Here is a 14,628-nt window from a genome sequence, read left to right on the forward strand (position 1 = left end):
ACTGGATCCACTGGAGGAAAAGTCTTTGGGGGAAGGGAAATGGGGATACAGTAACTTGATTTATGTAAGCTTGATTCTCCATCCTTGGGAAGAAAGGCTTTTATGAAGAAGGCACAGAATCAGCACACAGTGGGTACTCCACAAATGCTCCAAGAGTGATTTTTTAAAGAGGTATTTGGAAAGACAGATTGAGATGCTCCACACAGTAAGTGCAGATATATGATCACTGTATTAATTGGAGGCAAAGGTCTTTATGGACAAGATCTGAGGTTGAGTCATGCAGATGGTGCTCAATATATACAGACTGAAGCCACTGGAGGAAAAGGTCTGGGGTGACATAAACAGTGGGCACTCAATAAATGCTTGCTGAATACACTGAAGGAAAGAGCCTTTAGAGAAGGCTCACACCTTTAGATCAGGCAGTTGATAAAGACTAGCTGGGTCCACCAAAGGAAAGATCGTTGAAGAAGTAGTTGAGAATAGGCGGTAAGGGAGGCACTCAAATGAATGCCTTCTAGATCCGTCTGCTGTAGGAAAAGGATTTAGAGCAGAGTGTGAAGATAAGCCTCACACAGTAGGTTTAAAAATGCTCATAGAACTCATTTAAGGAAAATATGTTTGAGGAAAGGGCTTGGGGATGGGGCATACACCAGGCACTTAATAAATGCTTCTTAGATCCTTTGGAGAAATAAGCCCTTAGGGGGACTGAATTGGGGCACACAGAAGGCATTCAATAAAAACTCACAGGATCCATTAAAGGCAACGCTATTGGCAAGAAGCTGGGGTGGGATACACAGCAGGCATTCAATCAATGTTCAGTGAATAGTTTAAAAGGTTTTTGAGGTGAGGGCTGGGGTGGGGCACATAGTGCACTCTGGATACATGCTCACGAGATCAGAGAAGGCCTTAGGGCAAGGACTGAGGAGGACAAAACACATATCAAGCTCCCAACGAATGTTCACAAAATTCATGTAAGCCAAACGCCTTGAGGAAGGATTCCCCACTGAGGCACACTGCCGGTACTTGATAAATGCTCACAAGATCCATTAGAGGACAAGACCTTTGGGGCACGGGTTGCGGGGTGCAGGGCACATCAGACTCTTGAATGCTCACAGGATATACTGAAGTCAGGCTTGTGGGATGGAGGCAGACAGCAGGCGCCCCATAACTGCTCCCTGTATGGATCAAGAAGGCTTGGGTGAGGGCAGCGGGGAGGCAAGCGCGGGGCACACAGGAAGCACTTCGCATAATAATTTAAAGGAAGAGGGTTTGGGTGAGGCGGGCAGACAGAGGGCAAACAAGCGGCGCTCAATAATTGCTCATCATGGGATGATCTGGGGACCCAGAACCGCGGGGGTACGTCCGCAGCAGTGGCTTACCAGTCGGTGTGGGGCTCGTCGATTACCAGCAGCACCCTGGCGGCAGCGCCCCCACGGCCTGCGCCCCCAGAGCCGCCGCCCACCTGCTCGCTGAAGGTGGCGGCCGCCGCCGCCGTGGTCTGCTTGACCGCATTGGACAGCGATGAGAAGAAGCCACCGCCCCCCGAGGACCCGGGGCTAGGGGCAGCCGGAGAGGCCACGGGGGCGGCCGAAGAGGCCCTCTCGGCAGTGGCGGTCGCAGGACCGGTCGTGGCCCCGGGACTGGGGGCAGCGGGCGGCGGTGGGGGCGGCTGCGGGCGCTGCAGGTCTGTCATGTACCCATTTGGCAGATTGGCCATGAAGTTGCTGTCCGACAGGCGGCGCCGCAGGTAGTTCATGGCTGCGGCGCGGGGCAGGGGGTCTTAGGAGCAGTCTGGTCAGGAGCCGCGGGGGCGGACCGCGAGGGGCCCAGGAGCACCGCTGCGCTCTCAGGCACGACACGACTCTTCCGCTGCCCGCTGCAGACTGAGGCAGCGCTGAGTCGCCGCCGCCGCCGCAGCGCGGTTGGTCGCGCCCGTGACCCCCTATTTCGCGCCCCGTGTGGTGCAGCCCGGCTGGGCCGGCGGCGGCGCGGACGCGACCAAGGCGACTGCGAAGGGGAGTTTGCGGAGGAGCGGCGAGTGACGTCAGCGCGCCTTCAGTGCTGGGGCGGCGGTGGCGCGCGCCGGCAGGCGGGGGCGAAGGAGCTGTCCGCGGTGCTGAAGGCATAAGTGCGCAAGCGCCACGCCGCATCCTGTCTCCCCTCCCCCGCCTCCAATTGGGGGTGCGCAATTTGGGGATGGGGGCGGGGTGGGAGCCTGTCCGGAGGGTCGGGTGGGTGCATCAGGCAAACCTCCCACCCTGTCTGATCCTGGTCTTCACATGCACTCGCACCCACACCTAGGACCCTCTGCAGATACTAGGTTTCCAGTGTTGATATTCACCACAGGAGGCATTTGGGGGGTGGGAATGGAGTTATACTCGGAGACTCAAAAGTAGAGAAATAACCCCTTCACAGCGAGAGTTGAGGGTCACACGCAGTACTCTGCAAGATCAGTTTCCCACATCCACATAGGCTTAGCTAGGCAGAGAGATGGATGAGGGGGTGGTGTAGACAGCATCAGACAGGCGGAGGTGGACACTTGGGCAGAATGTACACCCTTGCCCAGGGTTGGGGGGCGTCCTGGAGGCACACTGGGAATGACACGTACGTGGAGATACATATAGAAATACACAAAAGTAGGGAAACATACGGAGGCATGTACAGAGGACACACCGATCTAAGTATCTATACTGACACAAACAAGCCCAGGGTAATACTCATGGGCATACATGCACATGAATATGCCTACACACACACACAGAAGCACCACACGGACACACAGAGACCTAGGCAGATTTGGAGTCTTTTCTGCCTGAAGGACTTTCAAATGAATCATCCACTTATTCATTTCTACATTCTCCATTTATTAAATCTTTGGCGTGTTCAAACAAGGTCATGGTGTGAGGTCTGGAGTCAGAGTGCCTGGGTTCAAACTGGGCCTCCACTATACTCTTGGGAAAGTGACTTAACATCTCTGAAACTCAGCTTCCTCACCTATAAAAACAATTACCTGACCAACTCTAAAAGATAGGGGTGGGGGAGTGCTGTGACTTCTGCCAGAAGTGTCCTTTCTTTCTCTCAAGGATCACTTTTGGCCAAGGTCTCCAGGAAGTCCCCTCTCCCCTTAGGCTCCTACTGTCCATCGTCTCTGCTCCCTCCTCCATACCAGCCGGCTTTAGTCCACCTGCAGGCTTTTGCTTTGGCCATTCCTTCTCTCTCTCTCTCATGGATGCCCTTTGGCATCCCACATTCCAGTGTTCCCCAGATGGGGAACTGCACACAAATTGGGTATTTCCCAACATTGCGAAGTATGTGCTCCCCAGTTTTTGCTCAGTAATGGAAGCAAACAAGTTCTGCTGGGTCTGTGGCGCCCTCTCTGAGGGACAGGAGCAGCTGCAGGTCTACAGACCTTTTTGGCTACTCTAGGAGTAAAAAGTCAGGCTCCTTAGGAGCCTGTATCTAGACTGCCCCTTCCCAGTGGCCCCGTTGCCAGGTTTATAGTACCATGCCCCTCAGTGTCATCCCCTTTCTCCAGGTGGCTCATTTCCCAGAAATTAATTTTTTGTAGAAGAATGAAGAGTTTCCCACCCCCACCCCCAAGGAGTATCTCAACTCCCTGTGCAGAGGTCTCAACTCCTTCTCTGCACTAGCTTCATCTTCTCCAGTAGGAAGGAACATACAGAAGGGGCTCCAAGAATGTTTTTCTTTGTTGTGCATTGGTGAGCAATGACTCTGAAACACACACCCTTGACATATGTTCGTAATCAGTATTGTACCCATGTTTATGGGCTTCCCAGGTGGTTCAGTGGTAAACAATCTGCCTGCCAATGCAGGAGCTGCAGGAGACACGGGTTTGGTCCCTGGGTCAGGAAGATCCCCTGGAGGAGGAAATGGCAACCCACTCCAGTATTCTTGCCAGGATAATCCCATGGACAGAAGAGCCTGGCGGGCAATAGTCCAAGGGGTCCCAAAGAGTCAGACACAACTGAGCACACATGCACCCATGTTTATAACTCACAATACATATCCATGCCACCTGTGTATGTGTGTATGAGTATGTGCACACATATACCCCCACACCCATATAACTCACACATTGTTATGGTGCACACAGTTGTAACTTCACATGCACTCCACACACACTCAATACATCCTTAATTCTTGCACAGACCCTATAGGTCTTCCTATCACACATACACAAAGATATGTGCCTCATAATATACACATACAGCCAAATTTCCACTTTCTTATAGACCTATAACTTTCTCATACCCTGCAGTAGCAACCAGACTCCCTCACTTAGGCTCATTCCTCTTAGGATAACTAATATGCATTGATTTCATCTTTACCCCTACCCATCAATTGATCCATTTTACACAAGAGAAAATTGACCCAGAGAAGTGAGCAGCCTGACAGACTCTTGAGTGTCACAAATCTCCCATCTAAAGCCTCCCACACAGAGGCGCCCCTCCACTCACAGGACAAACTCCTAAACTCTGCTCCTGGCATGGTGTTTCCCAAATGTCTAGCCCATTACCTTTCTATGCCTGTTCCCTCCTGGGTAAAATGCAGATAATAATATTGACCTCATATGTTCATTGTGGGTTAAATGAATTCATGCTATGGAAAGTCTTAAAACACTATCAGGCACACATCCTTCCTCCCTTCACTGGGGAAATACGTATCGCTCTGACTCTTCTACCCCATTTCCCATGATATCCAATGCTATTGTTAGTATTCAGTAAGCGTTGATAAATGTTAAATAAATGTTCGAATGAAAGGATCTCCCATTCTGGTCTGTTCCCTCACTCAGATGTCCTCTCTACCAGCCTTCCTTCACCCGAAGCCCAGACTTAGCTCTAGTATACAGTAGATGCTAATAAGTGTTGAATAAACGAACGAACGCTAAAGAAATGTGTCTGAGTATCTTGGGGGCTCCTCCTGGCAGATGCTGACTATAGCTTCTCTTTGCTCCTGTCCCAGTTACTTCCTCGGTCCCCCCCCCCCCCGCCCCCCGCCTCGCGGAACTATTTGTCGTCGTTAATTGTGGTGTTGGAGCTGGGCTGTTGGGAGTGGGTGAGTGCAGATGTTCGCTCTGCGGGGGCCCCAACCCCAGCCACGCCTCTTCGCCGGATTGACGTGGAATCTGACAGCTGAGGGAGCTTTAGGAGGAGAAGAAAAACAAGCACGCCAGCCAGTCAGAAAGTGCCTGCCAGGGCATATAGCCAATCGGAAAGCTCGTAATCAGAGCTCTGCAGAGGGACGTGCTGGGTGCCCTGGGGCACTGACAGAGAAGGGGACAGACATCGAGGCTACAGCAGGGATGGGTACTCGGATATGCGCCTTCACTTCTGTCACACCGTGGCCACAGTGGAAAATACTGTTTTCCACCACAGGCCACTGCGACTTTGCCTGTGCTGCGCTCTTTGGCCTAGAAGATGCTATGGTCCCACTCCTCGGGAAGAGGCTGGTTTATTGAAGTCTGAGAAGTCAGGGGGTCAGAGTGGAAGAGAGAGACGTAAGAATTCTCATCCTCAGGGTTCTTTGCAGGGAGGCACGTGTAGACATGGCCGTTTCTCCTCCACCATCATCTTCTGCCCCTGCAGCACATCGCACTGTACAAACGGTTTCCCCCAGAAGGTCACATTCTTCTCACCCTGACCTTCGACCATGGTAACGGTGGGCCTGGTGTGTTAGTGGGGGTGGGGATGAAGAGGGAAAGCTCAGGGAAGGCAAGAATACATTCAAAAAACTCTTACTGAGTGGATACTATATTTTTTTTTAGCTGGGAGATACTGGGCAATTTAGCTCCTCTGTGCCTCAGTTTTCCTCATCTGAAGAATGGGAATAATAATACTCCCCTCACTGGGCTGAGTGAGGATAAATGAGTTGATTCAGGTAAAGTGCTCAGAGTTATGTCTGGTACACAGTAAGTGCTCAATAAATGTTGGTAATTATCGATATGAGCTACCATCTCGTACCTTTAAAACCTTTTCTTTCTTTCCCCACTGCCCACTGGAAAGAACCCAAATGCCTTGCCTTGGCATTCAAAGCCTTGTTGTTGGGCCCAAATCTCTGCCCCCAGGTCAATCTCTAGTTCTTTCTTCCACTTTATTTAGACTAAGCCCCATGTTCAAAATGGTCTTTGCCTGGGTTATTTCTTCCACTAGGCAAACCCTCCATTCACTCCCATCCCAATTCTCTCAATCAGTCCTTTCTCCATTCATTCCCTCCCTCTGTCAAGTCCTTCATGCCTCCATTCAACACCCTAACTCTTCTTCCAGACCCACTCTAAACCCCACACCTGGTGCCCAGGTGGCAGACCTTCCACGAGTTGGGAAGAGGTCACTTAACCTAGTAGTTTGATGTTTGTGGAAATAAGGAAAGGATAAGTGTTTTAACCCTCTCCAACACCTGGGCCACCCTGGCCATCTGGAAACATTTCAGGCAGCTGATTACCTGTGTCCAGGACTCTGCTCACACAGTTTTGATGGTGGGAAAGTGTTTCCCAACCCCTTCCTGCCAGGGGAGGCCCAATCAGCTTCCTGGACCCAGACCCAACATGCCAACCATTCTCCAGATGTCTTCTGTCAGGGTGGAGTGGGCCTGGATCCCTTAGGGGAACCTATGGGACCTGGGTTCTGTGTGTTTGCAACTGTTGCCAAAAAGGCCTTAGAACGTCTTGGGGCACAGGTGACAGAGGGAATGAGAGGGTGAATGGAGGCATGAGTGACTGAATGGGCAAATCAAAGCTTGGGTAACTGAGGGAGCAGAGAATATGGACACAGGAAGGACAGAGTGAATGGGAGAATGGCTGAGTAACTGAAGCAGCGACTGAAGGGCACAGATGTTACTGATTCTCCCCTCAACATCCTCTTTCTCAGCTTCTTTAGTTTCTTCCCTCTTCCTACAACTGGGAGATGGCACTCAGCCAGGCAGGCACCTTGGACCCAGTGACAGAAGCCTGTTTATGGGCGACCAACCCTCCTGCCTTATCTGCTGACATATCACTATCATAACCCCCTCCAAGGCACAATGCCCCCTCACTCACGAGAACTTGGGGAGAGGGGCCTGGCAGAGGCGCTGGCGGGTGCGGATGGGGTTGGGTCCACATGGGGGTATGCACAGCCCCCAGGTACTCCACTCCGACCAGGAGCCTTTCCCTGCAAAGAGGGGAGAGGTTCCTGAGGTAGAATTAGAGGTCTTGGTTTGGGGGGGGGGGTTGTGAGAGAGAGGCTGCAGGGACATGGGGTCCGCAGCAGAGAGTCAGAAAGCCCCTGTCCCTGCACGGGCTGCCCCACCCTCGAAGCATGGTCCCTGGAGGCACTCACAGGGGCAGCGCTGGATGTTGTAGCAGTGCCGGATATCCTGCAGTTTCCCAACACATCGCTGTCCGTCAAATTTGCGGCCCTTGCAGACCCTGGAGCGTGTCTGCTGGCCTGGGATCTCCTGGCAGCTGATGTGTTTAATGTTTGGGCGGATGCAGTTGCTCCACTCCCCCCAGAGCCCCCACTGTCCATTCACTGCAGAGACAGGGGCAGCTGGGCTTGCACCAAAGAAGGGAGTCAGTGAGAGGGTTCAGAGGAAGGAATGGGGCTGAGGAAGAGAGTGGGAAGGATTGGATGTGGGAAAGGGGGATCAGACATGGAATCAAGGCGCTGGGGCCAGGAATGGAGGGATTAGAGGCAGGAACAAGGCATTAACAGCAGGAATTGGGCAGCAGAGGCAGGGGGGCCTTAGGCATGGAAATGGGGCATCTTGGGGTGCTGACCAGGGCAGTGCACGGCCGTGATGCAGACATGCGTCCGGGTGGCATCACCGACACAGAAGGGGCCCCCATGCTGGGGCAGAGGGTGATCACATGTCCGTTTTTCCTGGATCTGACCCAGGCCACAGGTCACAGGGCAGGGGCTCACAGCACCCCATGGCCCCCAACCACCAGCCACTGTTGGGAGGACAGAAGTGAGAAGAAAGGCCACCTCAATCTCCCTGACTCAGCCCCTAGACCCATGAGGCAGACTGCTCCCAAATGAAAAGCTCCATGGTCACATGGTCTCAGATCTCTGTCCCTTGAAATGTCAGAGCAATCTCCATCTAAGTTAAGAGCAGAGGTCTCATACCCCAATACCTGGGCAAGGTGGCAGGCCGGTGCAGGCCCGCTGCTCATAGGCTGACCCTGGGCAGGGATTCCCAGGAGGCTGTGTGGAGGGCTCAGGTGCAGAGCATGTGCGGCTTCGTCTCTCCACAGCTGCACTGGGTCCACTGTGGCAGGTGCCTGAGCACGGGCCCCAGGGGCCCCAAGCAGCCCAGGCCCCGTGTGCTGTGATGGGGTGGGGGTGAGGAGATACCAAGTGTGGTCATGCATGTTGAAGTCTTCACACCATGGAAGTTCCCTGCTGTAACCCCCAGACCCACCCTGGGTGCCTGCATCATTGCCCAGTGGTTGCCCTCACTCACTGGGGCAGACTTGTTTGGTGTCACAGGCCTCTGACTCCTGTGCCTCTCCTATGCAGTGGCCCCCACACTTGGGGGTGGGGCGATTACATGCTCGACGACGAATCTGGGCCCCTCTAGAGCAGGTGACAGAGCAAGCTGCCCAGGGTCCCCAATCGGACCAGCCACCCATCTCTGTGGAAGAGAAAAGAAGGGATAAGATGGAGGTGGTGGTATTATTCAGGGGTCCAGGCTTGCTCATGTACCCCACATCAGCTTATCCTATCCCCAGTTTCTGCCATACCTGGCCTACCATCATTGCTCATCTGGACTACTGCAGTAGCCTTCACACTGGTCCCTTTGCTTTGCTACTCAGCACATACAGTTTGTCTTCCTGACAGCAAAAGGGATCTGTCACAACCCAAATTAGATCACGTTTTTCTGCCGTCACTGCATCACTCAGAATAAAAGCTGACATCCTCACCATGACCTACAGGGGTCAGTCCCCCTCTGACCTCATCTCTCATCACTCTACTCCAACCACACTGGCCGCCTCCTTGACACCTCACAAATATCAAGCACAGTCCCACCCTCAGGGCTTTTGCCCTGACTGTTCCCAGTGCCAGGTAACTGACAGTGCTCGCCCGCCTTGCTGATCCTCCTCACCAGGACAGCATGGCTTGTCCTCACAGGCCTGTAGCTGCCACTGGAGAGTTCCAGGCTCCACCTTCTCGGGGGAGCATTGCTCACCCCAGCCTATGCAGTGCCGGTGCCGCAGCTGGGAGCCCTCAGTGCAGGTCACTGAGCAGGGGGACCATGCGGACCACGGTGACCATTGTGGCAGCCTGTAGGGAGAAGCACACATCCCACCCTGGCACACTCGGGCAAGGATGGTATATGGGACCACAGAGTGTGTGTAGGCACAGGCAGGAGTGTGGGATAAATGTATGCAGAACAGAATGATGGGAGTACCTACCTCTTAGTGATGTTGGGGGATTGAACGGGAAGAGGTGAACACACAGTAAACACTTATCATTTACCTTCATGATCAGGAATCTGGAGTTACCCTTTGAAGTCTCCCAAGGACAGTGCCAGGCACGCAGTAAACAAGGATAAGGACTAGGGGCCCAGAACTGCTGTCAAAAGCCCACCAGGCCACAACTATGCATGGTAGCAGGCAAACAGGAAGTGCTTAATAAATAGGAGCCATCATCCCAATGAGCTCAGAACCCCACCTCCACTATGGCATAATGCTAAACAGATAAGACCTGTTGACAACAGGGGGCCGAGAGCTGCCTTCAAAAATCCCCAAGCTACACACCCCTGTAGCTGTGTGTATTTGGTGTATACACAGTGTATCTGGGATATATAGTAAGCAGTTAGAAAATATGTCTGACATACAGAAAGGGCTCAATATATGTCAGCGGACATTACGATTAAGAGACTAGAGCTACCCTCAAAAATCCTCTAGCTACCCCCAACATCTGCAATGAATTGGGATGCTGGAAGTACTCAATGAATGTGAAGTGTCATTATAATTTGGGGTCTGGAGTTGCCCTCAAAATTGCCCAAACACTCCCCGTCCTGCAATGTGTCTATACAGTATAAACACTCCATATGAGATGTCATCACCATTTGAGGGCTTGAGCTACCCTCAGAAATAGTCAAGCAGCAACCCACCCACAATGCTTCTGGTATGCAAGAAGTGCTCAACATGTGTAAGCCATCTTGGTTCTCAACCAGGGGTGACTTTCACCTGTCTGGAGACATTTGAGTTGCTGCAGATTGCTACTGATAACTAGTGGGAGGCCAGTGATGTGATAACACATTCTGCCCTGCACAGGTCAGCCCCCCACAACAAATAATTTTCTGGCCCCTAAGTGTCAACAGAGCTGAGGCTGAGAGACCTGGAGCTACAGTTGTGATCAGGGCCTTGGAACCATGCTGGAGAATCTCAGAGAAGGCAAGAGCCCAAGTTCTGTGTTGCCCTGCGTACAGTCCTTTTTGCCTCCCGCAAACCCCAGGCTCCCTCTGACCTGCATGCCATACAGAGCTTGCTGCCAGGCTTCTGGAAGGCATAGGCAGCATTGAGACAGCAGTCTTCCACTCTGACCCCTCCCCCAAGGAAGTCCTTGCACTTGCCCGTAGATTCCTCATACTGGGCGAAGCACTGTACAGAGTCTGAGCCTGTAACAGAGTGGGGGAGCATGGTCAGGGTTGTGAGGGGCCCAGGCACCCCTGGGGGCCAACCAGGCCCCCACCCACTCACCTGTGGCTGGCAAGGTGAGCAGCAGCAGTGGCAGCAGCAGCAGTAGGGCCTGCGATTGGGCGGGCATGTTGAGCACTGTACCTCTGCAGCCCTGCCAGGGAGGAGGCCTGGCTTTATGTGGGCTGACCTGCTCCCAGAGTTAGTGGAAAAGAGGAACCAGGGCCAGGAGGAACTAGGAGGGCGAAGGGCAGTGTGGGAGGGGAGGCGTGGGGGGAGGAGAGGGTATTGTGCTGGTCTCTTCAGCTCCAAACTCTCCTGGCCACCTCTGGCCCTGAGCTTCCTCCTCTCCTCTCCCCTCCCTACTTCCTGCCTCACGCTTGTGAGGTCCTGTTGTGTTTGTCACCATATCCCCCAGCACCCCAGGCCCCGCCCAGCAACCCATGGGCACTCAATCAGTGCACCTTGGACAAGTTCTTACTGAGGGAGAAATTGAGCCTGGAAGTTGGAAGATAGAACTTCCTGTGTGACCTTGAGCAAGTCACTTGAACCCCTCTGAGCCTGCTTCCCCACCTATAAAAAGCATGCCCTCTACCACAATGACAGGGCCAACCCCATGGGGGTGCTGAACATTAGTAAAGTGAGTGCAGCATGCTCAGCGTGCCCTGCCTCATGGGGTGGAGCGGACATCGAGGTAATTGCTTCATCCTCCATCCTGCCTTCACCACCAACCTCCTCTTTCCTGAAAGTGAAGTTCTTCGTGGTCAGCAATGTGGAGGGGAGGTCAGCACAAAGGAAGTGAGAAGGGGAAGTGGCAAGAGTGCGGGGAGAATTCAGGACTGAATCGGTGCTATCCACTGCCCCAGAGGGCAGCTGGGGGTACCTTCAGGTCCCAAGGAGGGGGTGGGTGGCTTGGCCATGTTCCATTGACTATCTTGGATGGGTAATAAGTGCCCCCCTCCCCACCCCATACACAGCCTACATAATAGGGCATTTTGAGCAGATCTGGATCAACTAAAGTAATACCATTTAAGGTATTTAAAAGTCCTTAGCCTAGTGCCTGGCATACAGCAGGTAAGGTTTGTTAAATACATTGATTCGACATGTATTGAGCAACTACTGGGTGCCAAGTGCTGTTCTGGGCATTGGATGGAGCAGACAATAAGAAGCCCCAAATGCTAGCCCTTAAGGGACTTTTGTTCTAAGAGAGGCAGACAAGGTCACCTCCCTCACAGAAGGGTATCTGTCTCTCTCTAGCCCAGAGGCTCTCAAATCTAACTGGCATCAGAATCATCTGGAAGGTTGGTTAAATCCAGATTGCCAGGCCCCACCCTAGTTTCTGATCCTATAGGTTTGAGGTGGGGCTCAAGAAGGTGAATTTCTAATAAGCCCCAGCTGACACTGATGTTGCTGTTCGGGGGCCACACTTTAATTAAGAGTCATCATTCTAGTTCCTGACCCTTTTCTCCGTGGGTCTCATGTAGGAAAACTGTTCTTTGTAGCCCTTATTTTACTGTTAATAATTAATTCCAATTCAGCCTAAGCTCCACAGAGCCTTTTTTTTTTTTTAAATAAGCCTAATGAGTGAAACTCCAGAGCTTACTTTAAAAACAGATATCTTTTTAATTAACAAAAAGGAGTCTAAGAAAATTAGGAAGGCAATGTCTCATTTCTCCTGCATCCATGCAGGAGCACTATTCTGCAAATTAAAACAAGGTTGAAGGATTTGATTCAGTCAGGTGTGTTAAAACAAGAGCTTTCTCAAGAATATTGGTCTTACTTTACAGGTGATAAGGCATGTTGACAATTCATATCTGTTACAGATGTACTGTTTTCTGATAACATAAGCCTGTCTTTGAACAAAGCGGTCTTGTTAAGCTTCCAGGACTTCAATGCTATTATCCTATGAAAACAAACTCAAGAAACCTGTAATTCTGGTTGGTTGCTTTATCTAATCATCTGTTGCCCTGGTAATGATGTTATAATCGATACTTCATTTATTCCTAAACTCTGTACCTACTTGCTGGTTCCCCTGGGAAGAGGATTGTCGGAACTTTCATCTTCTCCCACACGTTTAGGCAATAAAATGACTGCAGATTTCTTATTTAAACAAAGACTGAGAGTCTTATCTCATGTAATCATTGCAACACCGCCACGACGCATTTGTTTCTTGTCTGTTGTCCCCACTACAATGCCAGCTCCATAAAGGCAGGGATTTGTGTCTGGTTTGTTAACCGCTGTGTCTGCAGGGCCTGGATGGGCACCAGCAAACAGTAGGTGCTCAATCAACATCTGCAGAATGAGTAAGTAAATGCAATAAACAGTGTTTTCAAGATTCTGAAATGCGCTTAGAGGAATAATCTGGATTGGAGGTAAAAATGTGATCATCATGGCGGGGAGAAGCAGTGTTTCAAGTGCTGGAACTGGACCAGATAATCTGGAGAGGGCTTGGCTTTGGAGAAGAGGGAAGGGAAGCCCAGGCTAAGCCCTGGGAAATTCCAGCATTTCACCTTTTGGAGAACTGGAGAGGCCAACCCAAGGGCCCGAGGAGGAAAAAGACAGACAGAAGAGAGCTTTCCCCTAAGCCTGGCACAATCCATCCACCAGCTCTCACCCACTAATTCAGTTTCAGTCATTCTCTCTCGAGATCTCTTTTCTCTTTTACATATTTACACACACACTTCAGAATTTACAGCTTCTACCATAGCCACATACAAACAAGATCACATACATACTCGAACACACAGCCTCTCTCAGCCACTCTTTGAGGGAGTCATTTGCTGTCATTGACATCAGCCTTACTGTGGTCTTTAAAGAACAGTTTCCCACACAGTCACGTCATCTAGCCTGTATCCTTCAGCCAAGGCCACAATGACTCTCACCAGTCAGTTTTGCACATACACACAGTCATGCCTTTTGATGTTTCAACTGCTCATTCGGGCCATCATTTTCTCATATACACAAATGTTTGGTGATTTATAGCCACCGCTAGTCCCTCCAGAAGTTCCTTGCACACACATGATCCCTCTCTCTCCCACCTCTCCATACTCATGCCCATTTCACACATCTAGAGTCCCTGACTATGCTGAATTTCACTCATGCACAATCAGTGTCTCAGATACTGTCTTAGTCACCTAGTCTCACATTTCTTTGCAAGCAGCTTCCAACATGCCCAGTCTTTGTTCTACAGTCTTTAAAGTCTCTTTTAGAGTTTTACACAGACCCTCAGCCTCTCAGACATTTTGTCACAGGTACAGTGTCACAGTCACTTGCCCTCATTCACCCTCTGACATCCTGTAGTCACTAATTCATAACTGCTACTAGGCTCTCTACAAGTCTCACAGTCTCTCACAGCTCATCTTAGTTGTTTACACCATCCAGCCAGAGTATCCTGTACACTCAAACACAAGTACAGCCTCCCCGGTTTCTTGCACAAACTGATCACATAGTCTCTCAGTGTCTCGTTTGCTCAGTTTCATCTTCTCAGTTTTTCACCATATGTAATCTCTGGTTTACTGTTTCTCATGAAATGCTTCACTCTCACACACTGCTCAGTCATCAGTTTTCTCTCATGTGGCGCTGACTTCCTTCTTTTTACTCTTCGCTTCTCACTCACAGTGAAGTGGTCTCTAGCACACTTCCACTCTTCCACTCACTCTGTCTCACCATCATCTTCTCTTATACTTTCACGGTCCCTGAACCTGTTGGCTAGATTGGAGTAGTAACTGCATCCATCTGCCACTAGGCTCAGGAACACGCGTGCGCACACTCACACACACACACGTGCGCACACACACACACACACACACATTACAGCTTCTCATGCTCTCCCAGCTGCAGCCACTTTTTCTGTTTCTCATGCAGTCTTTGCTAGTTTAATCTCACAGAAAGTTTTCATACATACAATCGTGCATTCTGGTATCTTAAATCTCAGGCACCCATCTGGCCTCACAGCCATTTTCTCTCATACAATCAACCTCTCAAACATA

The 14,628-nt window shown here is 51.2% G+C and overlaps 2 protein-coding genes across 3 annotated transcripts in view; both read right to left on the minus strand.

Annotated features, from left to right (window-relative positions):
- Nucleotides 1-1,908, minus strand: part of SYN1 (synapsin I) — a 51,903-nt gene extending 49,995 nt beyond the window's left edge. For both annotated transcript variants that reach the window (XM_043895638.1, XM_043895637.1), the window contains exon 1: nucleotides 1,380-1,908. In XM_043895638.1, coding sequence (XP_043751573.1) covers nucleotides 1,380-1,756 — 377 coding nt within the window. In that variant the 5' untranslated portion in view covers nucleotides 1,757-1,908. The remainder of the gene's footprint in view (nucleotides 1-1,379) is intronic.
- A 3,548-nt stretch (nucleotides 1,909-5,456) lies between these two features.
- LOC122690175 (complement factor properdin) lies at nucleotides 5,457-11,186 on the minus strand. Its single transcript, XM_043897202.1, has 9 exons — nucleotides 10,703-11,186; nucleotides 10,470-10,620; nucleotides 9,100-9,278; nucleotides 8,458-8,628; nucleotides 8,129-8,320; nucleotides 7,772-7,945; nucleotides 7,332-7,523; nucleotides 7,052-7,163; nucleotides 5,457-5,685 (listed from the first exon to the last, which is right to left on the minus strand). Exons 1-9 carry the CDS (start codon nucleotides 10,767-10,769, stop codon nucleotides 5,535-5,537), a joined length of 1,389 nt encoding a protein of 462 aa, XP_043753137.1. The 5' UTR covers nucleotides 10,770-11,186; the 3' UTR covers nucleotides 5,457-5,534.
- Between the last annotated feature and the right edge of the window lie 3,442 nt (nucleotides 11,187-14,628).

The sequence above is a fragment of the Cervus elaphus genome, chromosome X (assembly GCF_910594005.1).
Source record: "Cervus elaphus chromosome X, mCerEla1.1, whole genome shotgun sequence".
NCBI classification, from domain to species: Eukaryota; Metazoa; Chordata; class Mammalia; order Artiodactyla; family Cervidae; genus Cervus; species Cervus elaphus.